This window comes from Oncorhynchus tshawytscha, linkage group LG16 (assembly GCF_018296145.1).
Source record: "Oncorhynchus tshawytscha isolate Ot180627B linkage group LG16, Otsh_v2.0, whole genome shotgun sequence".
NCBI classification, from domain to species: Eukaryota; Metazoa; Chordata; class Actinopteri; order Salmoniformes; family Salmonidae; genus Oncorhynchus; species Oncorhynchus tshawytscha.
In genome coordinates this window covers 12,877,958-12,905,821 of record NC_056444.1, presented here as the reverse complement: position 1 = coordinate 12,905,821, position 27,864 = coordinate 12,877,958, and the positions used below count along the sequence as shown (strand labels likewise).

Sequence of the window (27,864 nt, the reverse complement as noted above, 5' to 3'; positions counted from 1 at the left end):
TGGTTTTTCCCAACATTTTCTGGGCTCTCAGCTGTCTCTTGGTTTGGAGATACACTAACAGCAGTCTTAAAGGTCAAAAGGGTCCATCTAAATATCTGTTTCTGTCCTGTTCTCCAGGGAAACAACACACTAAGACACAGTGAGCAGTGCTGAGCCTACAGTCATCTTTCCTTTTTTGTGTTTGACCAAATAACTGTAATTTGATCCTGCAGGTTGCTAACCGAGTCTGTTAAAGTAGGCAATCTCCAAGCACTTCGAACATTCAGGGTCCTCAGAGCATTGAAAACTATTTCGGTAATCCCAGGTAAGAGGGAGTCTCCCCTGCTGCTGCAGTGTTACTGAAAAAATGGGTTGCATCTTCTATTGTCCAGTCCACATACTGTTACTATTCTGTACAAGCCCCCCCCCCTCGTCCACCTCTCTCCAATCCAAAGCCACTCTCTATGACCCTTGACCTCTAGCCACATTCCCCCAATCCTGGCCCTTCACCTGTTGTGTTTTGCCTGTCGTTGGTGCTTTGTCATTGTGTCTGCTTGACTTTCGCTTATTGCAGATATGTTACTGAATTTGTGGACCTGGGCAATGTCTCAGCATTACGGACATTCAGAGTCCTACGAGCACTGAAAACTATCTCAGTCATCCCAGGTGAGAAGGGAGTTTCAAACACTAAGACACCACCCACCGCTGGAAGAACTAAACCCCCCGGCTACGTTCCAATACGTCCTTATTAGCACACTACTTAGGATGAAGCAATGCATTCAAAGTGGCCTGCTAGTGTGGGTATTGGAACAGAGTCCCTTGTCATTTCATTTTTGTTTCTGTTGATTAAAAAACCAGTGAGTGGAAATTCCAGAGGTGTAGGAAATGAGACCTTTGGGTTGGGCAACCTCTGATTCAAAATGGAGGATTCTCACATTTTTAGGTACTCTATAGAATATGTTTGCCTATAGTTTGTTTTCTATTAAGATGTTAAGTTTGTATGTCAGTCATTTATTAAAAATTAAAAATGAAATACATTTAAAAAATCTAGTGGCCATGCACCCACGCTTGCTGCGTCCACCTGCTATATGCAAACACTATGCTATAGACATCAACAAAGTGAATGTAGTCCATGGATAAAGTTTCAGCATGACATCTGGCCTGAAGCCCAAAGATCATTTTACCTTTGGGGTGGCAGGTAACCTAGTGGTTAGAGCGTTGGGCTAGTAACCAAAAGGTTGCTGGATAAAATCCCCGAGCTGACAAGGTAAAAATCTGTCGTTCTGCCCCTGAACAAGGCAGGTCCACACACTCACTCTTCCCTGGTAGGCTGTCATTTTAAATACTATTTTGTTCTTAATTAACTGACTTGCCTAGTTAAATAAAGGTTAAACTCAACAGGTCTCATTCACCCTTAGTGTTTAACATCAAACATGCATGGGTATAGTCAAATACCACGTCATATGGTAATAATATCTCAATTCACAACAGACGCTCCCCATTCAGAACGGATCTCTAATCAAGTACGACTAAATCTTGTTTGGATGAAATAGCTGTACAGTACCCTTAGGAACATATAGTGCAGTATATTTCTGAGCAGGATCCTATATGATTTAGGATCTTAATTTGATCCCCTTGTTGTTGGAGGAAATGTCATGCACAGCACGAAATGCAAACTTGTAGTGTATTCATGGTCTATAAATACTTCTAAAGTTTGTAATTTCCACTTTAAAATGTCCGAATTGATTTGATCTAATATAAAATATATCTACCCCTAATTCATTATAATCCAAACAATAATTCACATTTTCTGTTGCTGCAGGATTATTTTCCTGCTGTGATAAACTGGCCAAATTAAGATCCTACATCTGTAATCCTACAGTACATAACATGTCCACTTGACCTGACGAGGGAAAAACCCTCAACCCTACTTTTTACTTTAGCCTAACTAGGGCCTGGAGTTTTTCCTGGTTAGGTCACATAGGGATTGGCAGTACCATAGGTACCCAGTATCTACTCTGAAAGGGCTAACTTACATCAGTCATGGCCCAGGTATTCCACCACTACTTCCTGTTGTCTGGTGCTCTTCAGAGACATGGTGCGTCAGGCTCTTCACGGTTGACCTCCTTTGGCCCACGCCGTCTGCTGTAAATGCCAGAGTGGAAGTGATGGCTTAGAGTCTGTCAATTCTTCTTTGTGTTCATACTGTACTGTGCAGCATTCTGACCCTGCCCCAGCTACACTACCTTTAATCCAGTAGGAATCAGGATAGTGAGATAATAGCATAGGCTCAGATGATATATAGTTAGCTAGCAAACAAAATGCTAGGAAAGCTTGAAAATGCTTTGGGCACACTCTGAGACAGGGTTAAAGTCTAAATATGTCAGTCAGCCAGCCAGCCAGTCAGTAAATTAGTCAGCCGACCAACCAGCCAGCCAGCCAGCCACCTAGTCAGTTAGTTTGTCAGCCAACCAGCCAGCCAGCCAGCCAGCCAGCCAGCCAGCCAGCTAGCCAGTTAGTTTGTCAGCCAGTCAGCCGCCATAGTCAGCCAGTCAGTTAGTTTGTCAGCTAGTCAACCAGTCAGATAGTTTGTCAGCCAGCCAGCCAGCCAGTTTGTCAGTCAGTCAGTTATTTAGTTTGTTAGCCAGTCAGCCAGCCAGCCAGCCAAAACTAGTTCAATTAGATGGTTTCACTCATTATTTTGGGAAGTGTCTGTTGTCAATGAGCATACATTGTGAATTTGCGGTGCATTTTTGAAATCTCGAAAAGAAACGCAAGACAATGTTTCTTCCTGCCGTGGTTGGTTTGTTTGCGTTAGATTTATTTTTGTCTTCACTGTGGTGTTGGTGTCTTAAAGTTGTGTTTGGCTTTTGTTGCTTTGATGTTCTGAATTTGTTACTGTACAGTATATTTAATCCATGTCATGTTTATGGATAGTGAGTCATTGTATTGTTCCTAATACAATAGTTGTAATTTGTATAATGTATTATACATAGTAATACACTGTACTTAAGTTACTGTTACTACTATACTGTATGTGATTGTAAAAAGTAACCAGACAAGTAGCTTCCAGAATTTTTTATAATTTTTTCAAAATGTTTTGTTAATAAATTACATATTCACAATAATCATAACTTCAGATTATAGATCTAAACCAACTCCTTATGATTATTACGGAGCTAGCTAGCCAAAGATAATTACCGTGTCCATTTCCATGTCCATGTTTGTGCATGCTGACCTATTGACCTCTGCCCCTGTTTTCCTGGGAAGGCCTGAAGACCATCGTGGGTGCGCTGATCCAGTCAGTGAAGAAGCTGGCGGACGTGATGATCCTAACCGTTTTCTGCCTCAGTGTGTTCGCCCTCATCGGCCTTCAGCTCTTCATGGGTAACCTACGACAGAAGTGCGTACGCAGCACGGCGCACTGCGTCAACAACACCCTCAACACCAACACAACCTTTTTCTGCAACAACCGGACGTGGTCCTCACTCAAAGACTTTATTGCAGACGAAGGTGAGCACTGTGTGTCAGTTAAATGCCTTTTTAATGAATGTATCACTTGTTTAAAATGTTGACCCTATTGAGAGCAAAGATTTGTTATGTTTGAGGAGACTGAAAATAGTCAGCCAGTCAGTTAGTTTGTCAGCCAGTCAGCCAGCCAGCCATTGTTAATTTGCCAGCCAGCCAGTCAGTTAGTTTGTCAGACAGTCAGCCAGCCAGCCATTGTTAATTTGCCAGCCAGCCAGTTAGTTTGCCAGCCAGTCAGCCAGCCAGCCATTGTTAATTTGCCAGCCAGCCAGTCAGTTAGTTTGTCAGCCAGTCAGACAGCCAGCCATTGTTAATTTGCCAGCCAGCCAGTCAGTTAGTTTGTCAGCCAGTCAGCCAGCCAGCCAGCCATTGTTAATTTGCCAGCCAGTCAGTCAGTTACTTTGTCAGCCAGTCAGTTCATTTGTCTGCCAGTCAGCCAGCCAGTCAGTTAGTTTGTCAGCAAGCCAGTCAGCCAGTCAGTCTGTTTGTCAGCCAGTCAGTTCATTTGTCACTATTAGAAGACCTCTCTTCTATTGGAGTTTTCCTGTACTGCATAGTTGAGCTTTGTGCCAAAATGAGCCCAACAAATACTCTGCAGTGGGCAGTTATATTTGATATTTGAATATACAGTATATTATATATACAGTTGAAGTCAGAAGTTTACATACACTTTAGCCAAATACATTTAAACTCAGTTTTTCACAATTCCTGACATTTAATCCTAATAAAAATTCCCTGTCTTAGGTCAGTTAGGATCACCACTTTATTTTAAGAATGTGAAATGTCAGAATAATAGTGGAGAGATGTCACGCTCGTCGAAAGGAGTAGACTTCCACATATGTTTAATAAACCGAAACTCAGCAAAACAAAACAAAATAAAACAATAAGCACAAACGAACCGTGCCACTACTGGTGCACACTGGCAACTATCCGTAGACAAGATCCCACAAATACCAATGGGGAAATGGCTACCTAAATATGATCCCCAATCAGAGACAACGATAAACAGCTGCCTCTGATTGGGAACCATAGCAGGCCACCATAGGAATACAAAAAATCCTAGATGACGCACCCTAGTCACTATCACGCCCCAACCAACATAGAGAATAAACAGCTTTCTATGGTCAAGGCGTGACAAGAGAATGATTTCTTTCAGCTTTTATTCTTTCCTCACATTCCCAGTGGGTCAGAAGTTTACATACACTCAATTAGTATTTGTTAGCATTGCCTTTAAATTGTTTAACTTGGGTCAAACGTTTTGTGTAGCCTTCCACAAGCTTCCCACAATAAGTTGGGTGAATTTTGGCCCATTCCTCCTGACAGAGCTGGTGTAACTGAGTCAGGTTGTCAGCCTCCTTGCTTGCACACACTTTTTCTGTTCTGCCCACACATTTTCTATAGGATTGAGGTCATGGCTTTGTGATGACCACTCCAATACCTTGACTTTGTTGTCCTTAAGTCATTTTGCCACAACTTTGGAAGTATGCTTGGGGTCATTGTCCATTTGGAAGACCCATTTGCGACCAAGCTTAACTTCCTGACTGATGTCTTGAGATGTTGCTTCAATATATCAACATAATTTTCCATCTCATGCCATCTATTTTGTGAAGTGCACCAGTCCCTCCTGCAGCAAAGCACCCCCACAACATGATGCTGCCACCCCCATGCTTCACGTTTGGGATGGTGTTCTTCAGCTTGCAAGCTTCCCCCTTTTTCCTCCAAACATAGCAATGGTCATTATGGCCAAACAGTTCTATTTTTGTTTCATCAGACCAGAGGACATTTCTCCAAAAAGTACGATCTTTGTCCCCATATGCAGTTGCAAACCGTAGTCTGGCTTTTTTATGGCGGTTTTTGAGCAGTGGCTTCATCCTTGCTGAGTGGCCTTTCAAGTTATGTCGACATAGGAGTCGTTTCACTGTGGATATACTGTAGATACTTTTCTACCTGTTTCCTCCAGCATCTTCACAAGGTCATTTTCTTTTGTTGTGGGATTGATTTTCACTTTTCACACCAAAGTACGTTCATCTCTAGGAGACAGAACGTGTCTCCTTCCTGAGTGGTATGACGGCTGCGTGGTCCCATGGTGTTTATACTTGTGTACTATTGTTTGTACAGATGAATGTGGTAACTTCAGGTGTTTGGAAATTGCTCCCAAGGATGAACCAGACTTTTGGAGGTCTACAATTGTTTTTCTGAGGTCTTGGTTGATTTCTTTTGATTTTCCAAGCAAAGAGGCATTGAGTTTGAAGGTAGGCCTTGAAATACATCCACAGGTACACCTCCAATTGACTCAAATGATGAAGAAGCTTATATAATATATCTGTATATATCTGTAAACAATTGTTGGAAATATTCCTTGTGTCATGCACAAAGTAGATGTCCTAACCGACTTGCCAAAACTATAGTTTGTTTATGAGAAATTTGTGGAGTGGTTGAAAAACTAGTTTTAATGACTCCATCCTAAGTGATGTTAACTTCCGACTTCAACTGTACATCACATGCGACTCGTAATAAGACTAAGCAATTAGCCTATTCAAATGTTTATCTGAATGCATAAAGATAATAAGCAACATGTCAGACACTATGGTTGAGTTACAGCAATAGAACACTATAGTTGAGTTACAGTAATATAACACTATAGTTAAAGTAATATAACACTATAGTTACCGTAATAGAACACTATAGTTAAGTTACAGTAATAGAACACTATAGTTACAGTAATAGAACACTATAGTTACCGTAATAGAACACTATAGTTGAGTTACAGTAATAGAACACTGTAGTTGAGTTACAGTAATAGAACACTATAGTTACAGTAATAGAACACTATTGTTGAGTTACAGTAATAGAACACTATAGTTGAGTTAATTGCTTTGTAAGTGGATTCACATAGAAGACATAAAGCTTATGTTACAAGGCATTAACAACATTACAAGGCAATATTCTAAGCAGAGAGTGAGAGAGTGAGAGAGTGAGAGAGTGAGTGAGTGAGTGAGTGAGTGAGTGAGTGAGTGAGTGAGTGAGTGAGTGAGTGAGTGAGTGAGTGAGTGAGTGAGTGAGTGAGAGAGAGAGAGAGAGAGAGAGAGAGAGAGAGAGAGAGAGAGAGAGAGAGAGAGAGAGAGAGAGAGAGAGAGAGAGAGAGAGAGAGAGAGAGAGAGAGAGAGAGAGAGAGAGAGAGAGAGAGAGAGAGAGAGAGAGAGAGAGAGAGAGTGAGAGTGAGTGAGTGAGTGAGTGAGTGAGTGAGTGAGTGGAGTGAGTGAGTGAGTGAGTGAGTGAGTGAGTGAGTGAGTGAGTGAGTGAGTGAGTGAGTGAGTGAGTGAGTGAGTGAGTGAGTGAGTGAGTGAGTGAGTGAGTGAGTGAGTGAGTGAGTGAGTGAGTGAGTGAGTGAGTGAACAATGAATCTAAGACCCTTTTTTAAGCATCTGTTGTTAGGATTCAAAATCTGACTCGTTGACCAATAGCTTTACTGTTGAGTTAACTTCCAATCAGATATCAGACCTACATGATGCAAAGACTGGCACAATCTAATTAGACTCATGAAATGGCGTGGGCGTGCCTCAAGTTTCTGTGAAGTTGAGTTTTCACTCAAGGCTATGTGTGTTGTTGACTTGTGATACGATATCCTCGGAATATGAGACAGTGAACAACACTGCAGCAGTAGTTTAATGGTATTACTGCCCCCAAAGTGACTCTTCTTATCAGCTGTATGCAATGATGCGTGTGTGTTGTCTTCGGAACACCTCAGTGTCTCTCCCACCCACATTTAGTCTCACCTCTTTGAAGCAGAGGGTCTGTTGTATTTACATCATGTGGCTCTGATGTCTGATTGGAAGTTAACTCAACAGTAAAGCTATTGGTCAACGAGTCAGATTTTGAATCCTAACAACAGATGCTTAAAAAAGGATCTTAGATTCATTGTTATCTCTTCTTTGTTCCTGACCTGCGCTGACCTACACTCTCTCTTTCTCCCCCTCTCCTATGAGCTGTGGGCCAAGGCACAAGCCATGGTTCCTTTGTCTCTGTTAGTGTATAAGATGAATGTGCTGTAATATAGACCTGGTTTCAAACAGTATTTGAAATCTTTCAAATACTCTCAATGCTTGCTTTAGCCTGCCTGTAGGGCCAGATGGGCAGAGTTTGTATGTTTGGGACTATTAAATTGGCTACATTGTGCCAGTCAAGCTCAATCCAGCACAGTGAAAGTATCTTACTGATTTCATCTAGTTAAACTCTGGTCTGGCTCTCATACTGTCGTAGCGATTGACATTTCTTAACTGCACTAATATGGTCACGATGTTGGTCGTGGGTCTCTTAGCTTTGGATGAGTCTTGCAGTTGTTGTGTGACAGTGGTGTCAACAAAACGCTACTTGCAGCTATAACATGACATGTTTTGTAAGGGATCATTTGTAGCCTAGAAAAAAGTCCCACACAGCAGTTCAGAAGCTTGTCATGGGCACGCATGACATGGCAAAGTTCCATTCCAGTATCCTCTTTACTGCACTATCCAAACAGGCAGTAACAGAGACAGCCCTGCAGCGATTGCACAACTGGAGTGGGTGCTCCCTCACTGACACAGATTATGGCATGCATACTTTTGCTGCACAACACTGATGTGGGGCAGATGTATAAATGAACATTCGTTCCTCTAATCATGAATTGTCACGTGGCCGGACTTCGTATTTCATATTTCAAGTTATTACATATTTCAAGTTATTTCATATTTCAAGTTATTTCATATTTCAAGTTATTTCATATTTCAAGTTATTACATATTTCATGATTGACATTTTCAGATTACTTCATGCAGTTACATATGTGTAGATGAGTCAGAGGGTCACAGACATTTTTTACATTGTTCAAAGGCTGTGCTTCTCAATCCTGGTCCCGGGGACCCAAAGCGGTGCACATTTTACGACGCTTAAAGATGACAGTACATGAGACAACCAAACCAACAAGGCATTTCCTGAGATTGCGTCTACTGTTTTTTCTTTAAAACAGCAATAATAAAAAATTTATAAAAATACACAAAACACCCTTATCAAAATGTAAGACTCATCTTTCAAAAACACATCTAGTCAATCTGCACAGTATGGTGGTGAAAGGTGAAAGCTGTCACTGAAGAGTGGCTCTGGGGTCCGGCTTGTGTGTGTGTGTGTGTGTGTGTGTTGGAGAGGTCCATGGTCCATAAAGGAGGAACATTTAAGGCCATGCTGAAACCAGGAATGCCGACAACTGACGGAGGGTTCGGGCCGCCTGCCAAAGTGCCCGTCAGGCGAGCCCTTCTCCAGCCCCTCCTGCGGCTCCTCTCTCAGCCCCATAGTGGTCTAACGGCACTCAAACCCTCTAGAGTGGGACAGTGAAGCTGAAACGCTGTGAAAAGGAGGCAAGATAAAACGGAGGAACGCTTAGCATGAAGGAGCGTTGGAGTGGACATGGAACCTTCTGGACTTGTAATCTCTTAGTGTGCTCTAGTTGGAGTCGGCAGCAACACAGTCAACGGGTTATGCTATTGCTATTTATTCTTTCATTTCCATCCCCTTCAACTTCAAGCAGTCTCTGCTATCCATCACCTTACACAAATGTAAAATGTCCAAGGCAGGCCTCGGTATTGATCCCTAAAAGCTCGGGTGAAACACGAAACAAAACCATTTTCTTAATTTGATAAATGGCTAAAATCGTACGTCCAGTGGGTTATTTAAGGGTGGACTGATGTAAGATCAATGTTGATGCCTTATGATTAATATAGTCGATAAACTTCTTTCCCCAACCAGGGCAGGAGTCCTGGTCATAAGGTCTGAGTGCCACTGACAGACGTTTGACCTTGACATGAAAATGTTTGTAGGATCAGCAATACTAGTGCCATGTAATCAAGTTAATCCCTTTAATCAAATGAATCACTGTAATCACATGAATCAAAACCAGGTCTCATCCATTATATTCTATTTTTATTTTTTGAAAACTACTACAAAGTGTATTCAAATTAATCCTGGTAATCAAATGAATCAAATCCAGGCCTCTTCTGTTATTTTCTTTGATTTCAGATAACTACTACAAAGTGGAGGGAGCGAAGGATGCCTTAATATGTGGGGACGGGAGTGATGCTGGGTAAGTGACTACTCTTTCTCGTCCTTCCTTTGCTCTTCTTGCTATCAGTGAAGAAAAGCCAGTGATTATGAATGTGGGTTAGAGTGATGATAGCCTGGTCCCATTCTATACGTGCTGTGGCCAGCTCTCCTCTTATTAATCTTGTTTTGCATGGCTGAAGCCCAAACAGACTGGACCACCAGGCTAGTATAACGGTGGCTTGTAGATGGTACAACCATAGCCTCGTGAACCATAGCCTTGTGAACCATAGCCTCGTGAACCATAGACTTGTGAACCATAGCCTCGTGAACCATAGACTCATGCTGTATACTCTAATCTAGTATATGCCGTTGAGCATTACTAAAGGACGTCACGAAGGGGCCCTGAGGTTAAGGTTTAGGTGGCTGAGGTGATGCCTGTCGCTGTGTGGCTAAGTTAACAGAGATAGCCTGGCTCTGAGGGTGTGAGTCAGCAAAATGGACTGATGGCGACCGATGGTGACTCAGCTGCCCTCAGGCTGTAGAGAGACGAGACCATGGGTTTATCATCCACCATCCAGTCTGTGAGAGCCAATAGGCTTTAACAAGAGAGTGGGCCTTGACAGTGATGTTAATTATGGTTGTGTTTATTATGTGCCTGAGGTGGTTTCCCCAAACTATGCTTAATGAGTAACCTTGTCTTGGACGGGAACACATGTGTTAGCTCCCAGAGCTAATGCCTTGTTTAGGCTTTATCTCAGAGGGATAATGTCTTTTTGAGTCGTGTGGATGGCACTGGTGTTCTAGGCAGTAGTCTTACAGGTCCAAGAAGGACTGAATCCCAGAGTTTAAAAAAATATATTTTTGCTGTGAAAATGTGTAACCTTTAGTTATTGTAGGACAGTTGGAGGAATGTGGATAGAAGTAAACCCAGCTTATAAATTAAGGGTCATTTTGTGGTACTCATAACTTTGGTGTGTGTAACTTTGTAGTGTCACTTTGGCATTGGATGATCTTTGTGTTTTAAAGATTGGGGACAACTCTATTTTACAGTTGATAATACTTTAAAAAATTTGCACAATTGTAATAATTGTTTCTACAATTAATATTTATCTCCCACATTGACTGTAGTGAAATGAAATTGACCTAAACCCAACTCTGAATTATTTTGGACCAAGATTTGGAATGGCGAGGGGATGTACTCTATTTTGGACTGAGATGGGAGTAGTGATTTGGAGAACATACCTGTTGCTGCTTGACTGTGACCTCTAAAATCCCACAGAGTTTACGGTGTACATTTTAGGAGACAAAGCGGCATTTTTTTTGTCAACAGTAAAGAAGGAAATGAGCCTGGAAATAACTACACTGAGTACGCAACGGTGAAAAACATTTGTCCTTGAAAATGTGGCATCTTTCTTAGTCAAGAAATAACATCTAAGTCACTTTCACATACAGACGTTTGACCTCTGTCATTGCCAACAAAGGGTATATAACAAAGTATTGAGATAAACTTTTGCAGATGACCAAATACTTATTTTCCCCCATAATTTGCAAATAAATTCATTAAAAATCCTACAATGTGATTTTCTGGATTCTTTTTCTCATTTTGTCTGTCATAGTTGAAGTGTACCTATGATGAAAATTATAGGCCTCTCTCATCTTTTTAAGTGGGAGAACTTGCACAATTGGTGGCTGACTAAATACTTTTTTTGCCACACTGTAAGTCTCTGTTTCTTGTCTTGTATTGATATTTGAACAACTGTAATGGGTTCAAATACATGGTTTGTGTTGGTGCAGGACATTATTGGAAGGTATCAGTGGTGGAAAAAGTCCTCAATTGTCATACTTGAGTGAAAGTAAAGATACCTTAATAGAAAATGACAAGTAAAAGTGCAAGCAACCCAGTAAAATACTACTTGAGGAAAAGTCTAAAAGTATTTACTTTTAAATATACTTACGTATCAAAAGTATAACTCATTTCACTTTCCTTACCAGACGGAACAATTTTCTTGTTTTGTTTAATTTACGGATAGCCAGGAGCACACAGGTAGTCTGCCAGATCAGAGGCATTAGGGATGACCAGGGATATTCTCTTGAGTGTGTAAATTGGGCCATTTTACTATCCTGCTAAGCATTCAAAATGGAATGAGTACTTTTGGTTGTCGGGGAAAATGTTTGCAGTAAAAAGTACATTATTTTCTTTAGGAATGTAGTGAAGTAAAAGTAAAAGTTGTCAAAAATATGAATAGTTAAGTACAGATACTGAAAAAAACGAAGTAGTATTTTAAAGTATTTTTTACTTAAGTACTTTACACCACTGGAAGGTATCCATTATTGGAATGCACTTGTTATCCCTATGAATACATGGATAAATGCATTAGAAACAGATCAATCAATAAGTAAGTAACTATACTGAATATAAATTTAAACGCAACATGCAACAATTTTACTGAGTTATAGTTCATATAAGGAAATCCGTCAATTGAAATAAATTTGTTAGGCTCTAGTCTATCGATTTCACATGATTCGGCATGGGCGCAGGCATGAGTGGGCCTATCCATTTGTGGGACTGGGAGGGCATAGGCAACATGGGAGTCAGGCCCACCCACTGGGGAGCCAGGCCCAGCAAATCAGAACAAGTTTTTCCCCACAAAAGGGCTTTATTGCAGACAGAAATGCTCATCAGTTTCATCAGCAGTCCGGTGGCTGGTCTCGGACGATACCACAGGTGATGAAGCCGGAAGTGGACGTCCTGGGTTGGCGTGGTTACACGTGGTCTGTGGTTGTGAGGCCATTTGGACATGCTGCCAAATTCTCTCAAATGATGTTGGAGGCGGCTTATCGTAGAGAAATTAACATTAACATTCTCTGGCAACAGCTCTGGTGGACATCCATGCAATCAGCCAGCCAATTGCATGCTCCCTCAAAACTTGACATCTGTGGCATTATGTTGCGTGACAAAACTGCACATTTTAGAATGGCCTTTTGTTGTCCCCAGCACAAGGTGCACCTGTGTAATGATCATGCTGTTTAATCAGCTTCTTGACATGCCACACCTGTCAGGTGGATGGATTATGTTGGCAAAGGAGAAATGCTCACTAACAGGGATGTAAACAAATTTCTGCACAAAATTTGAAAGAAATAAGCTTTTAGTGCATATTGGAACATTTCAGGGATATTTTATTTCAGCTCATGAAACACTGGACCAACACTGCATTTATATATTTGTTCTGTATAGATTCAATTACTCAATAAATATTAGATGTCATTGTCTTATTATTTAGTGCGTGCCTAAAGTCACTGTTTTGCCAGATTTGAAGAGTATCATTTAAGTGGTTTTATGAGCTCTTTGAACCAGTGATCTGACATTGTTCATATCAGGGTAATAGTCAGGTCGGGTCATGCTCACAGACAAAATAGTCCCCACTTTCAATTTCATCTCCTACTTTTATAGTTACAAGAGAAATATGGAAAATGAATACCAACAACATTGCGCCCATGTCTTTTCCAGGAACTCACACAAGCAATCACACAGGCAATCTCCATCTTTTATGAGCAAAGGATGTGCTGACACATGATGCAAACCACCTCCAATGCCCTCAATGCCTGTGATGCTAGCTCTTTCAACTTTCCCCTTCCACAAATGTTTGAAACATTATCTTTAAAGCAGCTGTAATTGACAACGTGATATCATCAACATTCAAATCTATTTTTGATTATTCCTGTAAGACTGGGAATATATTGAACATATAAAGGACATTGGGGTTGTGAGTTATTGGGAGGCTGCCTAACGGGAGAGCAGTGTAACGGTCCATTGGGGTGAGTTATGATGGGCTGGGGACTCGGTGAATGTAACATCTGCCTCCAGCTACAAAAAAGACAAAAGACAGATCTGTCTGTCTCTCTGAGAGATAACGGCCAATCCAAACGCACGATACAGCTTGTGTCCACGAATGATAAAACAGACAGATTCTAAGCTTTGTCTGTCTGGTGCATGGTGATTGGTCACCAAAGCTCTGATTTAGTCACCTTATTTCAGCCATTAATTAAAATGTAAATGGTACCGTAAAGGATTTAAATCCGGTGGCCTTGCATGGCCTTACATTATGTCTCACCTTTATTTTTTCAATGCGTTTTTTTTTCTCCGAAATCCAAAACACCCATCTAAGTGGTCAGAGGCTTGAACTTCCCCCCCAAATATTGACTAGAAAATAGTGCATTTGGAACTTATTTAGATCTCTTGACTTTTTCCACATTTGGTTACATTACTGCCTTATTCCAAAATGGATAAAATAAATAAAAATCTTTGTCAATCTACGTACAATACGATATACTGATCAAGTGAAAACAGTTTTTTAGACATTTTTTGCAAATTATTTAAAAGAAAAAACTGAAACCTTTGCTTTAAGAATTGAAATTGAACTCAGGTGCATCCTGTTTCCATTCATCATCCTTCAGATGTTCTACAACTTGATTGGAGTTCACCTGTGGTAAATTCAATTGATTGGACATGATTTGGAAAGGTACACACCTGGCTTTATAATGTCCCACAGTTGACAGTGCATGAGGTCGAAGGAATTGTCTGTAGAGCTCCGAGACAGGATTGTGTCGAGGCACAGATCTGGGGAAGATGTCTGCAGCACTGTGTCCCCAAGAACACAGTGGCCTCCATCATTCTTAAATGGAAGAAGTTTGGAACCACCAAGACTCTTTCTAGAGCTGGCTGCCCGGCCAAACTGAGCATCGGGGGAGAAGGGCCTTGGTCAGGGAGGTGGCCAAGAATTCGAAGGTCACTCTGTCAGAGCTCCAGAGTTCCTCTGTTGAGATGGGAGAACCTCCCAGAATGACAACCATCTCTCAAGCCTTTATGGTAGAGAGGGCGGATGGAAGCCACTCCTGAGTATAAGGCACATGACAGCCCGTTTGGAGTTAGCCAAAAGGCACCTAAAGACTCTCAGACCATGAGAAACAAGATTCTCTGGTCTGATGAAACCAATATTTAACTCTATGGCTTGAATGCCAAGCATTACTTCAGGAGGAAACCTGGCACCATCCCTACTCTGAAGCATGGTGGTGGCAGCATCATACTGTGGGGATGTTTTTCAGCGGCAGGGACTGGGAGACTAGTCAGGATCGAGGGGAAGATGAACAGAGCAAAACACAGAGAGATCCTTGATGAAAACCTGCTCCAGAGCACTCAGGACGTCAGACTGGGGCCAAGGTTCCCCTTCCAACCTGTAAATGACTCTAAGCACACACTCAAGACAGTGCAAGAGTGGCTTTGTGCCAAGTCTCTGAATGTCCTTGAGTGGCCGAGCCAGAGCCCGGACTTGAACCCGATCGAACATCTCTGGAGAGACCTGGAAATAGCGGTGCAGCGACGCTCCCCATCCAACCTGACAGAACTTCAGAGGATCTGCAGAGAAGAATGGGAGAAACTCCCCAAATACAGGTGTGCCAAGCTTATAGCGTCATACCCAAGATGACTCGAGGCTGTAATCGCTGCCAAAGGTGCTTCAACAAAGTACTGAGAAAAGGGTCTGAATACTTATGTAAATGTCATATTTCGTTTTTTTGTTTTTAATCAATTTGCAAAAATGTATAACAACCAGTTTTTGCTTTGTCTTTATGGGGTATTGTGTTTAGATTGATGAAGGAAAAAAACGATTTAATCAATTCTATTATAAGGCTGTAACATAACAAAATGTGGGAAAAATACCCAACTGTCATACTTCAGCAAATGTAAAGATACCTTAATAGAAAATGACTCAGGTAAAAGTCACCCAGTAAAATTCTACTTCAGTAAAAGTCTAAATGTATTTGGTTTAAAATATACTTAACTGTCAAAATTAAAAGTATAAATCCTTTCAAATTCCTTATATTAAGCAAACAAGATGGCACCATTTTCTTGTTTTTTGAATTTACGGAAAGCCCCGGGCACCTTCCAACATTCAGACATCATTTACAAACGAAGCATGTGTATTTAGTGAGTCCGCCATATCAGAGGCAGTAGGGATGACCAGGGATGTTCGGTTGATAAGTGCGTGAATTTGACTATTTACCTATCCTGCTAAGCATTCAAAATGTAACAAGTACTTTTCGTTGTCAAGGAAAATGTGTGGAGTAAAAAGCTATATTGTCACGACTTCCGCCGAAGTCGATTCCTCTCCTTGTTCGGGTAGCACTCGGCGGTCGGCGTTGCCGGTCTTCTAGCCATCATCGATCCACTTTTCATTTTCCTTTTGTTTTTCTTTTGTCTTCCCACACACCTGGTCTCAATTCCCTCATTACATGTTGTGTATTTAACCCTCTGTTCCCCCCATGTCTTTGTGTGGAATTGTTTATTGTAAGTGCATGTGCACGTTTTCTCTGGTGCGTGACGGGTTTTGTACCCATTTGTTTATTGTTCTGGTTTCCGGTGTTTTTAAAAAATAAAACTGCTCTGTTGAATACCCAGTTTTGCTCTCCTGCCGCCAGTTACGAACTCCCTTACATATATTTTCTTAAGGAATGTAGTGAAGTGAAAGTAAAAGGAGTCAGAAATATAAATAGTAAAGTAAAGTACAGATACCACAAATAAATAAAAAACAACTTAAGTAGTCCTTTACAACACTGGAAAAAGTAAAGGGGTCTGAATACTTTCTGAGTGCATTGTATAATATATATTGTATTTTTTGTGGAGATGAACCGAGTTGAACTGTCAAATGCCTTTTGGGAGTTTGTATTGACACAGCACCCTTTATATTAAATACATGACAGACAATGATATTTGTTTGTTTACTGGTCTGGCTGCCACTCTCTCATAGTGTAAATAAAGGTCTGAAGAAATCAATTCTACCATAGGCTAGTCCCACATTCAACTGCTCACTGGCTGTCACTCACCGGAACTTTTGGCTGTCAATCAAAATGCACATGGATCTGGGCCCATATTTATCAAACTTTTGAGAAAAAATATTGTAAGAATCCTGTGAAATGCAGTCTAAATACAATCGACGTGGGCAGTTCTATGGAGCATTCCAAATGGGGGTGTAGGGGCCCGTGGATGGAGGGGGAATGTTTTTTCCCTCCATTTAAGTCACATTTAATCCATTTGAAGCTTTCTGGCTTCACTCTAATGGGGTTGTTAATGGCTACCCTGACTGCAAAGTGAAGATTATTGCCTCTCACTTATGATTCGCAACCCCCCCCACTAAGCTCTCTGTATGTGTCATGTTCTATAGAACCGTTGAAGTGTTCTTAACTCCTGGTATTTCTCCTACTCCAGTTCTATCCAGTTCTACTCGAATGAGTCATCAAATTGAATGTAACAGCTCGTTAATTGCATTTATATCGAGTGCATGTTGAAGGGCCTTTATTTTTCTGGTTATTTATGCTGGCTAGCTTTGCTGTTAGAATTTTGGGGGGGGATGGCATTATCACTGGTTTAGGCTATAGGCCTTTGTCATTAGGGGTGGCCATTCAGGGGGCTACTTCACAGAATACTTTAAGATAGGCCAAGGGTATGCTAACAACTACACCACATTTTCCCAGTTATGATACCAGCTGAAGGACTCTAATGATCTGGTAATTTTCTTAGAACTGTAAATGTTCATAAAGACCCATCAGCAAGCTTGTATTACACTGATAATTACAGAGTGTAAATGTATTTCATTAAGGTACTTTTTTATACTAATAAACTGTAATTAGGATGTATTTTAGATGCTCGTAAGATTACATGAGTATGTCCGCCTCCTATAATTTGACCAAACAGACGGTTCTAGGTTTTGGTCAAAAGCCAGACAGGTTCACCTCAAAGTATTTGATTGGAAACAGCATAGTCTTAGTTGTATTATTGTTTGTGTGTTTCTCCAGATGTTTTACTTCATAGCTTATTTACCTAAGATAAACATTGATCAGAGGTTTCCCTTTATCAAGTTATTATGGATTCTGGTTATGAGCAGACTGAATATACTTATATAAATTAAATTGGCATGAACTCATTCTATCAACTTATAAACAATATATTAATTAATTTGAAAGGAAACTAAACTATTTTGTAAATGCATGAATAACAAATTAAATATCTAATAAATGCCAATTTTGTGAAAGTAAATCTTATGGCATTCTTACCTAATCAGTCAATCCGTCCTAATCTTCACGAGCTACACTGGAAATAAGAAAAGTCATAAAATCAAACATAAATCATGACAAAACAATCATATTACCTGCCTCCACTGAGTTCCTCCAATCCCTGAGAGGCCGATCCACATCCTCCGGAGAGGTGTCACAAAACAATCTCCATGGGCAACAACCTCCTGGATACCGTTGCTATAGAAATGTTAAGTACTTTCATTATCATAGACCTCAGTCCTAGACCTCTCTAGTAGTAGGTTGTACTGATGAGATTGTTTCTATGTGAGATGAGAGGACCTAACATTATGGGTGCCTACAGTAGCTAGACATACTGCATCTACAGTTTAATTTCCAGTGAACGTTGTAATTCTGCTAAAACACGTAATATGTAGTGACATAAATACACCCAAACTATTCATTTTCCTCTTTGACGTAACATTTTGAACATCATTATTACCCGTGTAGGAATCTTAGTTCTCTTCTGTATTATTTTTCTGATTTGTTCACTCTGTCTGTATCAGTACCTCGGGAGGAAGTGTGGTTTCGTGAGAACTGAGGCCTATTGCAGAGTTATTCATCGGGATCATGTTCATTAGATACCAAATGGAAAAAGCAGACTGAATCAGGGAGGGATAAACTGGACTTAAGAACACTCATTTTCATTTTCCACTGCAACATTTTTTGAAGAGTTTTCTATTGCAAGCTCTAATGAAAGACTCTAGCTATTTCCAGCCTGTGGTTGGTCAGAATCCTGGCTCATGTTCATTAGGGCACACAATGGGTGGGGGGGGGGAGCATTTATTGTCTTGGTAGTCTTGGTAGTCCCTCTGGATATTCAGATGTTTTCTTCCATTTGGTGCCTAATGCCTAAATCTGAGCTGTGAGAACACCAGGTCAAGGCAGCCTCCTCCACCCACCAGTCTTTGAAAGCTTCCCCACTGGGCTTTGTTGTTTCACAGGGTGGAAGGGTTGGATCTGAAAGGGGTGACTCAACTCTCAGCCAAGCCAATGTTCCCTCCACCCCGCGACCCTAGGGAACCCTCAGATGCTCTCTCACTCCCCCTGCTCCCGCTTCTATTCTCTTCTATGATCGGCCAACTACAGCTGCCAATCTGTTTGGTCTCCATCCGTGTTGTGGTCTGTATGGTTGTCAGAGGTGTACTGTTGTCAGTGGTTTACTGTTGTCAGTGGTTTACTGTTGTCAGTGGTATACTGTTGTCAGTGGTATACTGTTGTCAGAGGTGTACTGTTGTCAGTGGTGTACTGTTGTCAGTGGTGTACTGTTGTCAGTGGTTTACTGTTGTCAGAGGTGTACTGTTGTCAGTGGTGTACTGTTGTCAGAGGTGTACTGTTGTCAGTGGTGTACTGTTGTCAGTGGTGTACTGTTGTCAGAGGTGTACTGTTGTCAGAGGTGTACTGTTGTCAGTGGTGTACTGTTGTCAGTGGTGTACTGTTGTCAGTGGTGTACTGTTGTCAGAGGTGTACTGTTGTCAGTGGTGGAAAAATGGCCTAATTGTCATGCTTGAGTAAAAGTAAAGATACCTTAATGAAAAATTACTCAAGTAAAAGTGAAAGTCAGCCAGTAAAATACTACTTTAGTGAAAGCCTAAAAGTATTTGGTTTTAAATATACTTATGAATCATAAAATAAGTGTAGTATATATACTTAAGTATCAAAAGTAAAAGTAAAAGTATAAATCATTTCAAATTCCTTATAGTAAACAAACCAGAAAGCATATAAGCAAATAACTTACAAACAAAGCATTTGTGTTTAGTGAGTTCCACCAGATCAGAGGCAGTAGGGATGACCAGGGATGTTCTCTTGATAAGTGTGTGAATTGGATGATTTTCTGTCCTGCTAAGCATTCAAAATGTAATGAGTACTTTTGGGTGTCAGGGAAAATGTATGGAGTAAAAGGTACATAATTTTGTTTAGGAATGTAGTAAAAGTAAAAAATATAAATAGTAAAGTACAGATACCCCACAAAATTACTTAAGTGGTCTTTTAAAGTATTTTTACTTAAGTACTTTACAACACTGTGTACTGTTTTCAGTGGTGTACTGTTCCTTCCTTGACAAATAGTTTCCCTGGTATTACACTCTTCAAAAAAGAAGATTCTATCAAGAACCTAAAAGGATGCTTTGGCTATCACCATAGGAGAACCCTTTGAAGAACCTTTTTTGGTTACCGGTACAACCCTTTCCACAGAGGGTTCTACATGAAACTCAAAAAGTTCTACTTGGAACCAAAAGGGGTTCTCCTATGGGGACTACTGAAGAACCATTTTGCAACCCTTTTTTCTAAGAGTGAGGGTCTATAGTATAGACCAGATATTCCAAAACTGGGGTACGGCATTGCGCTTACACCCAGGGGTACACGCAATGCCGTCGGGGGTATGCCAAATGCTTCACATTTTCAACCAGAACATTTAGATTTTCCAACTGGGCTATACATATGGGTGAGGTTTTTTTCTCGCCTGAGTAGCCTCGTTTCACTACCAAAAATAAAATTAAACCATCTACTGTTCAGCAAAAATAAAAACACAATGTCAAATACAGGTAGCCTAGTCAAATAATGAACATCCAATCACATTAACAGTTACTCTCTCGCGGGAAACCTTCACTCTTGCACAGACATTTGGAAACGAAACATGACAATTTGAAAAATAAGCCACCAGAGTCTTTTGAGCGAGAATAAAGACAACTTTCGAGTAGTAAGACATGTATGAAAGCAAGAGATACCATTAATAAGAAGGGGCTAGAAGCGTTTTATATGGTGAGCTACCGAGTGGCTAGGACAGGCAAACCCCATACTATTGTGAAGGACTTAATTCTTTCTGCTGCCGCGGATATGGTTGGGACAATGCTGGGGGAAAAGGCCCCAGAAAATTATACAGACAATGTCTTCATCAAACAACACTGTTTTACGATGCATCAGTGACATGGCAGGAGATGTTTTGAAACAATTACTGCTTTGCATACAAGCCAGTGAATTAAATATGTTACAGCTGGATGAGTCAACAGACCTGACGGGCCTGGCACAGCTCCTGGTATTTGAGAGAGGCATGCGTAGCCAAGTGAACATATGGGTCCAGTGAGTGGTTGGGCTGACTGGGGGACACGGCGATTCAGACAGTTAGCAGGCCGATGCTAACAGGCTAACGGTTAGTAGGCCGGGGCTAAACAAACTAGCAGTTAGCAGACCGGGTTAGCAAGCAAGCAGTTAGCAGGGGCTAGCAGTTAGCAGACTGGGGCAGGCAAGCTAGCAGTTAGTAGACCGGGGCTAGCAAGTTAGCCTTTGGGGGACATCGCTATGGGGGTAAGTCTGTTTTTGCCTCTTCGTGCGGTGAGGTTGATAGACCAGTCATCGATTAGTAGGGTTCCAAGTAGCTCTAGGTAGCTAGCAGGTTAGCAGAATGGGCCTTCAGCGGATGACGCGTCTGAGGGGCCTGTTGGAATCCTCGGGCAGATGATGTCAGTATTCCAGTCGTAGAGGATGGGTGGGGTTCCGTGCCCCGCACCGGCAGTAGAAGGGGTCCGGATATTGTAGCCCAGGAGTGAGCCGGGAGACTTGCCTAGCATGGGCTAGCCCAGGGCTAGTTGGTGCTAGCCCCGGGACGGAAACGTTAGCCAGGAGTAGTCACCCCGGGTTGCGGTTAGCTAGCTGTGATGATCCAGATGAAAAGGTTCAGAGTTTGCGGTAGGAATTTGGGGATATGGAGAGAAAAATAGGTCCGGTATGCTCTGGTTTGAAGCACGTTGTACGAACTGGCGAGAGCTTTCCGAGCTAAAGGTTAGCTGATTGATAGCTGGTAGCTAGTTAGCTAGCTATCTTTGGTATTCTAGTTCAGATGAAAATAGAAATACTTTAGGGAAAAAAACAGATCCACAGCACATTGGGTGAGGCGTGTTGCAGGAGAGTATTTTGAAGTTGAGGTTTAGGAAAAATATTAAAAAGAACGTGAAGAAAAAGTTATATACACATGGGACGAGACAAAGACGTCTGACTGCTACTCCATCTTGGATACACCTCTTGGATACACCTTATGCAGGTACTTTCCCGAAACAACTGGATTCGTTATCCTTTTCATGCCCTGCCTCCAGTTCACTTACCGATATCTGATCAAGAAAGCCTCATCGAAATTGCAACAAGCGGTTCTGTGAAAATTGTACTTAATCAGAAGCCACTGCCAAATTTCTGGAAATGGCTGCAGTCAAAGTTTCTTGCCCTTGGCAATTCACGCTGTTAAGACACTAATGCCCTTTGTAACCACGTACCTATGTGAGAGTGGATTCTCAGCCCTCGCTAGCATGAAAATGAAATACAGGCACAGACTGTGTATGGAAAATGATTTAAGACTGAGACTCTCCCCAATACAACCCAACATTGCAGGGTTATGTTCATCCTTTCAAGCACACCCTTCTCATTAACCTGTGGTGAGTTATTCACAATTTTCAATGAACAAATAAGGTTTTATAAGCATGATGGCTAAATAAAGAGCAAAATTATTGATTATTATTATGTTATTATTTGTTCCCTGATCCTATAAGAGCTCAAATAAAAGACCAAGTTGATTTGTCACGTGCGCTGAATACAACAGGCAGTACAGGAAGGGAATGAGCACGCACCCCTGAGGGACTCCAGTGTTGAGGATCAGCGTGGCAGATGTGTTGCTCCTTACCCTCACCACCTGGGGCAGCCGTCAGGAAGTCCAGGATCCAGTTGCAGAGGGAGGTGTTTAGTCCCAGGATCCTTAGCTTAGTGATGAGCTTTGAGGGTACTATGGTGTGGAATGCTGAGCTGTATTCAATGAATATCATTCTCACATAAGTGTTCCTTTTGTCCAGGTGGGAAAGGGCAGTGTGGAGTGCAATAGAGATTACATAATCCGTGGATCTGTTTGGGTGGTATGCAAATTGGAGTGGGTCTAGGGTTTCTGGGATAATGGTGTTGATGTGAGCCATTACCAACCTTTCAAAGCACTTCATGGCTACAGACGTGAGTGCTATGGGTCTGTAGTAATTTAGGCAGGTTGCCTTTGTGTTCTTGGGACTATGGTGGTCGGCTTGAAACATGTTGGGATTACAGACTCAATCAGGGACATGTTGAAAATGTCAGTGAAGACACCTGTTGGTCAGCACATGCCTGGAGCACACGTCCTGGTAATCCGTCTGGCCCCGCAGCCTTGTTTATGTTGACCTGTTTAAAGGTCTTACTCACGTCGGCTACGGAGAGCGTGATCAGACAGTCGTCCGGAACAGCTGATGCTCTCATGCATGCCTCAGTGTTGCTTGCCTCGAAGCGAGCATAGAAGTGATTTAGCTCGTCTGGTAGGCTCGTGTCACTGGGCGTCTTGTACAAAATGAGTTTCAAATAATGCGAAAAAACACATAATAGCATAATTGGTTGGGCGCCTGTAAAACTGCTGCCATTTCTTCTGGTGCCATTTTGACAGAGCATCTTTGTCACTTCCCACGAGCTGGGTTCTGCCAAAAACTCACACTCATTCTTATGTTTAAGAAATAGTGCGTGTGTGTGGCAGGCTTACAATGATGGCAAAAAACACTGGCCTCTGGTGCTAGAGGGGCTGGAGGTTGAATGTCTGAAGGGGTACGGGACAATGAAAAGTTTAGGAACCACTGGCATATACTATATATAGTGTACATTACTGCTCCCTTTTCAACAGCGTATGAACCGTTAGGTAGTTACTATCTTCCCTGGGATATAGTCAATCCCCCCCCCCCGATCCTCCTAACGGGACAGGGGCCAGGGCTCACTGCTGGTGCCCAAAATAACCCCATATCAGAATGCCCAGTTCCCTGGCCAGAGATAGGATAGCAGCCAATCACACCCCCAGCTGCCGGAGTGCTGAGAGACTCCTCCTTGCTCAGTGACTCCTCCCTGCTCAGTGTCTCCTCCCTGCTGAGCGACTCCTCCCTGCTCAGTGACTCCCCCCTGCCCAGTGACTCCTCCCTGCCCAGTGACTCCTCCCTGCTCAGTGACTCCTCCCTGCTCAGTGACTCCTCCCTGCTCAGTGACTCCCCCTGCCCAGTGACTCCCCCCTGCCCAGTGACTCCTCCCTGCTGAGTGACTCCTCCCTGCTCAGTGACTTCTCCCTGATGAGTGACTCCTCCCTGCTGAGTGACTCCTCCCTGCTCATTGACTTCATCCCTGCTCAGTGACTCCTCCCTGCTGAGTGACTTCATCCCTGCTCAGTGACTCCTCTCTATCTATCGCTGACAAGAACACAACACGTTACACATAACAACAGGTTGCTGAGAGACTCCTCCCTGCTCAGTGTCTCCTCCCTGCTCAGTGTCTCCTCCCTGCTCAGTGTCTCCTCCCTGCTCAGTGTCTCCTCCCTGCTGAGTGACTCCTCCCTGCTCAGTGTCTCCTCCCTGCTCTGTGATTCCTCCCTGCTGAGTGACTCCTCCCTGCTCAGTGACTCCCCACTGCTCAGTGACTCCTCCCTGCTCAGTATCTCCTCCCTGCTCAGTGTCTCCTCCCTGCTCAGTGACTCCTCCCTGCTCAGTGACTCCTCCCTGCTCAGTATCTTCTCCCTGCTGAGTGACTCCTCCCTGCTCAGTGATTCCTCCCTGCTGAGTGACTCCCCACTGCTCAGTGACTCCTCCCTGCTCAGTGACTCTCCACTGCTCAGTGACTCCTCCCTGCTCAGTGACTCCCCACTGCTCAGTGACTCCTCCCTGCTGAGTGACTTCATCCCCGCTCAGTGACTTCATCCCTGCTCAGTGACTCCTCCCTGCTGAGTGACTTCACCCTGCTCAGTGACTCCTCCCTGCTCAGTGACTCCTCCCTGCTGAGTGACTCCTCCCTGCTCAATGACTCCTCCCTGCTCAGTGTCTCCTCCCTGCTCAGTGTCTCCTCCCTGCTCAGTGATTCCTCCCTGCTGAGTGACTCCTCCCTGCTCAGTGACTCCCCACTGCTCAGTGACTCCTCCCTGCTCAGTGTCTCCTCCCTGCTCAGTGTCTCCTCCCTGCTCAGTGACTCCTCCCTGCTCAAAGACTCCTCCCTATCTCTCGCTAACAAGAACACAACACGTTACACATAACAACAAGAACGGCGGGCAGGGTTTTGATTGCAGGGTAGGACCTGTATCCTATAAAAGTGATCTGATTCTGTAGCTGTTGCATGTTTGTTGCTCATCAACTGCCAAGTTTGTAGTGACACTTTCTGTGCCGTCAAATTAGAGATGAAGGGTGAAAACATTTATTTAACCAAACCGTGGTCCTTTTAATTACAGTGTGAGGCATTGTTATGTTTCAAAAGGTTTTTCCTGTTCCTCTTCATGTTGTAGTCCAGCATTTCTGGCTCAAATTAGATCCATTGTATTGATGCCTCTGGGTGCCCCACTGTTAGAGATTGCAAACACAGGTGAGATTATAATCTGGGTCTCAGATTGAGAGATCTAGGACAGGAACCATCACTAAAATGACAGAGTTCAGAACGTTTAGAACGTTCCGTCTACATCGATGCGTGGCATTACCAATGTCAGGGAGGAGTATATCCACCCCTGTAAAGATAGCACGAGTGCTCATCTTCCTCGGTGTAATCCCTGCCACTCTTTCCTGGTTTTCCTGAAAGGCCATAAGGATTTATGCCACTAGAAAATAACAAACATTGTTCAGCTCGCGTGTTTTTGTGGCTAACTATGGACTTGCGTACATGCAGCCATGATAACAATTACAGAAAACACGAAAAGGGTGTACTTACATGTAGATTCTGAAATTGAAAAAGTAGTAAATACATTTTAAAAACGATGATAGATTAAATTCTGTTTTATCTCCACTACAGACGTGTTTATGTCGAGCCACTGTATGGGAATTGTGTTGGGATATGTGTGTGTGTTTGTGTGTGTGTGTGATATGAGGCGAAGGCCAGGCAGAGCAGGGTTTAGGGCCTCCCATTAAGGGCGTCCCAGAGGCTGAAGTGGGGCCTGTCCATTAACACGTCCTCAGAGACACAAAGACGTGTCTGGTGGGTGATAGAGCCCATTGCCCCACACCCTCACACTCTCCCTCCACATGCCACAGCCGTGGCCAAAGCCGCTGAGAGATGGATGTTGCCTGCAGGGTTTTGGTTAATTCCACAAATTCAATTCTAATTCAATTCTCTCTCCCTGTAAATTCCATTTAATTCAATTAAAATTCCAGGTCAGTATTTGAATTCTGAGATGGTTCAATTTCTCTCAATTCCAGTGTTAGGTCAATTATGATAATTAAATTCCCAATTCAATATCAACCCCAACACGTCCACAAATTAAAATTCCCTCATGCTTTGAGGCTGATCATGTAACTGTTCAGACAGCCTAGCTATACTGGAATTGTAGATGTACAAGTATAAATTATTTAAAACATTTCCTGAAGTACATTTTTTATACTACAGTATGTGAATTAAGTCCATCAACTGGCAAATCTAAAAATATTTAATTCCAATATAATTAAAAGTTTCCAAAGATTTTGTTTTTACAAATCCAATTCAATTCCAATTCAAAAAGTCCAAACAGTCTATTTCCAATTCAATTCCATAACTTGAACTGTTGAAATTGAAATTGAATTCAACATAAATTCTCCACTTCATGAGTGAATTCAAGAATTGAATTAGAATTTCAAATTAAATTGAAATCAATCCTATCCCTGGTTGACACGTGTTGCCTGGTAGGCTTTTCAGGGATGGGTGAAGGGCTGAGGTGGTGTGAGGGGACGAGTGACTGGCGTGATGGCAGGTTGGTGGCGCCACGTCCTTTCAACTCCCCCGCCTCACTCTTCAAGACACCCACCCATTTCACATGCCCCCCTAGCTCCTCTAGCCACTCTAGCATGGTCCGTGTCTCAGAGGAAGCCGGGTGTCGGAGTCACTCACCTTTCTGTCATGGGGGTTCGAGGGGGTGGGGGGCATATCTAACGTGGGGTGGCATGCAGTGGCATTGCTCTGGGCTGACATCACCCTCTTAGACCCGATAAGTGTTGTCTACACGAGGGTTTAGTCATGGAAAAGCATCTAAACCTGTCCCATTATGTCAGCTACATATTTTGAACAACAATCCCATACTACTCCGATAAGCTGATGTACTATATGTGTGAAATTTCCCCTTGCTGAATTAATATTGTCTGTAATAAGTGACTGCCATGACCTGTATGGGACCTTGTCGCTTGGATAAAGCCTGTGGACACAGTTATTTATCTTAATGGCCCCCCTTCTCTAAGATAACAGGCATAGGATGAGCTCACTGTGCGGCAATGACAAGCCAATGAATGTGCATGAACTGTACACACTTAAATCCTGTCGCATGCTTCCCAGTTGAAACAGTTTGCGTATACGTTACGCAGAAATGTTGTTGTGAAGTTTTTGATTGTTTTGGTGTTCGGTAGGTTTTTATGATGGCGTTTAGTTGAGTTTTTTTTTTTTACTTGAGAAATACTGCACCAAACATCTTAGTTAAATCTAAAATTGTGAGACTAAGACATCCTCGGCATAAATGTCAGAATTTATTACAGATTTATCTAAGATTATTCAGACTATTATGAGAAAGCGTATACTGGCTATGGTGTCTCAAAAGGGACAAACAGTCAAATTACTTTTTCCCCCAGATTTTTCAAGCGAAGGTCTTTTAAGGGAGTATTTGTACTTGCATTTATTATGGATCCCCATTAGATGTTGCCAAGGCAGCAACTACTCTTCATGGGGTCCAACAACATTAAAACAGTTCAGGCAGTTGACATTACAGTACATTTCACAACAGATTTCACAACACATTAAGTGCAAATCACAGGCCACCTAGCCTAGTTCTGCTAGGAGCAAACCAACCCTCGTATGGGGTCACCTTAAAGAGGCAGCATATTGGTACGAGATCCAATCATTTTCTACATTTCCTTTAGTATGTGTTTTTTTTTTAGGATCTTAGGCCCCATCCAGAAACCCTGGCTCCTAACCCCTAAGCACAGGTAGATTTGAAAGAATCATCTAGGTATGAGCAATATGGTTGCAGCTCCATCTTGCCCTCCATCTTCATAAGCTAAGTGGAATTTTTTGCCATATTGCCTAAACATATCCAATTCCTTCAGCTTTACACAAGTGCCTAGGTGTTAAGGAGCTAGGTGTTGTTTCTGGACGAGAGCCTTACGCCGTTATCTTGATGTGTTGTTTCTGGATGAGAGCCCTA

The 27,864-nt window shown here is 42.4% G+C and overlaps 1 protein-coding gene across 2 annotated transcripts in view; it reads left to right on the top strand.

Annotated features, from left to right (window-relative positions):
- LOC112232686 (sodium channel protein type 4 subunit alpha-like) overlaps window positions 1-27,864 on the top strand; it is a 216,767-nt gene that overhangs the window by 55,603 nt on the left and 133,300 nt on the right. For both annotated transcript variants that reach the window (XM_042298800.1, XM_042298799.1), the window contains exons 6-8: window positions 554-645; window positions 3,250-3,492; window positions 9,552-9,615. In XM_042298800.1, coding sequence (XP_042154734.1) covers window positions 554-645; window positions 3,250-3,492; window positions 9,552-9,615 — 399 coding nt within the window. The remainder of the gene's footprint in view (window positions 1-553; window positions 646-3,249; window positions 3,493-9,551; window positions 9,616-27,864) is intronic.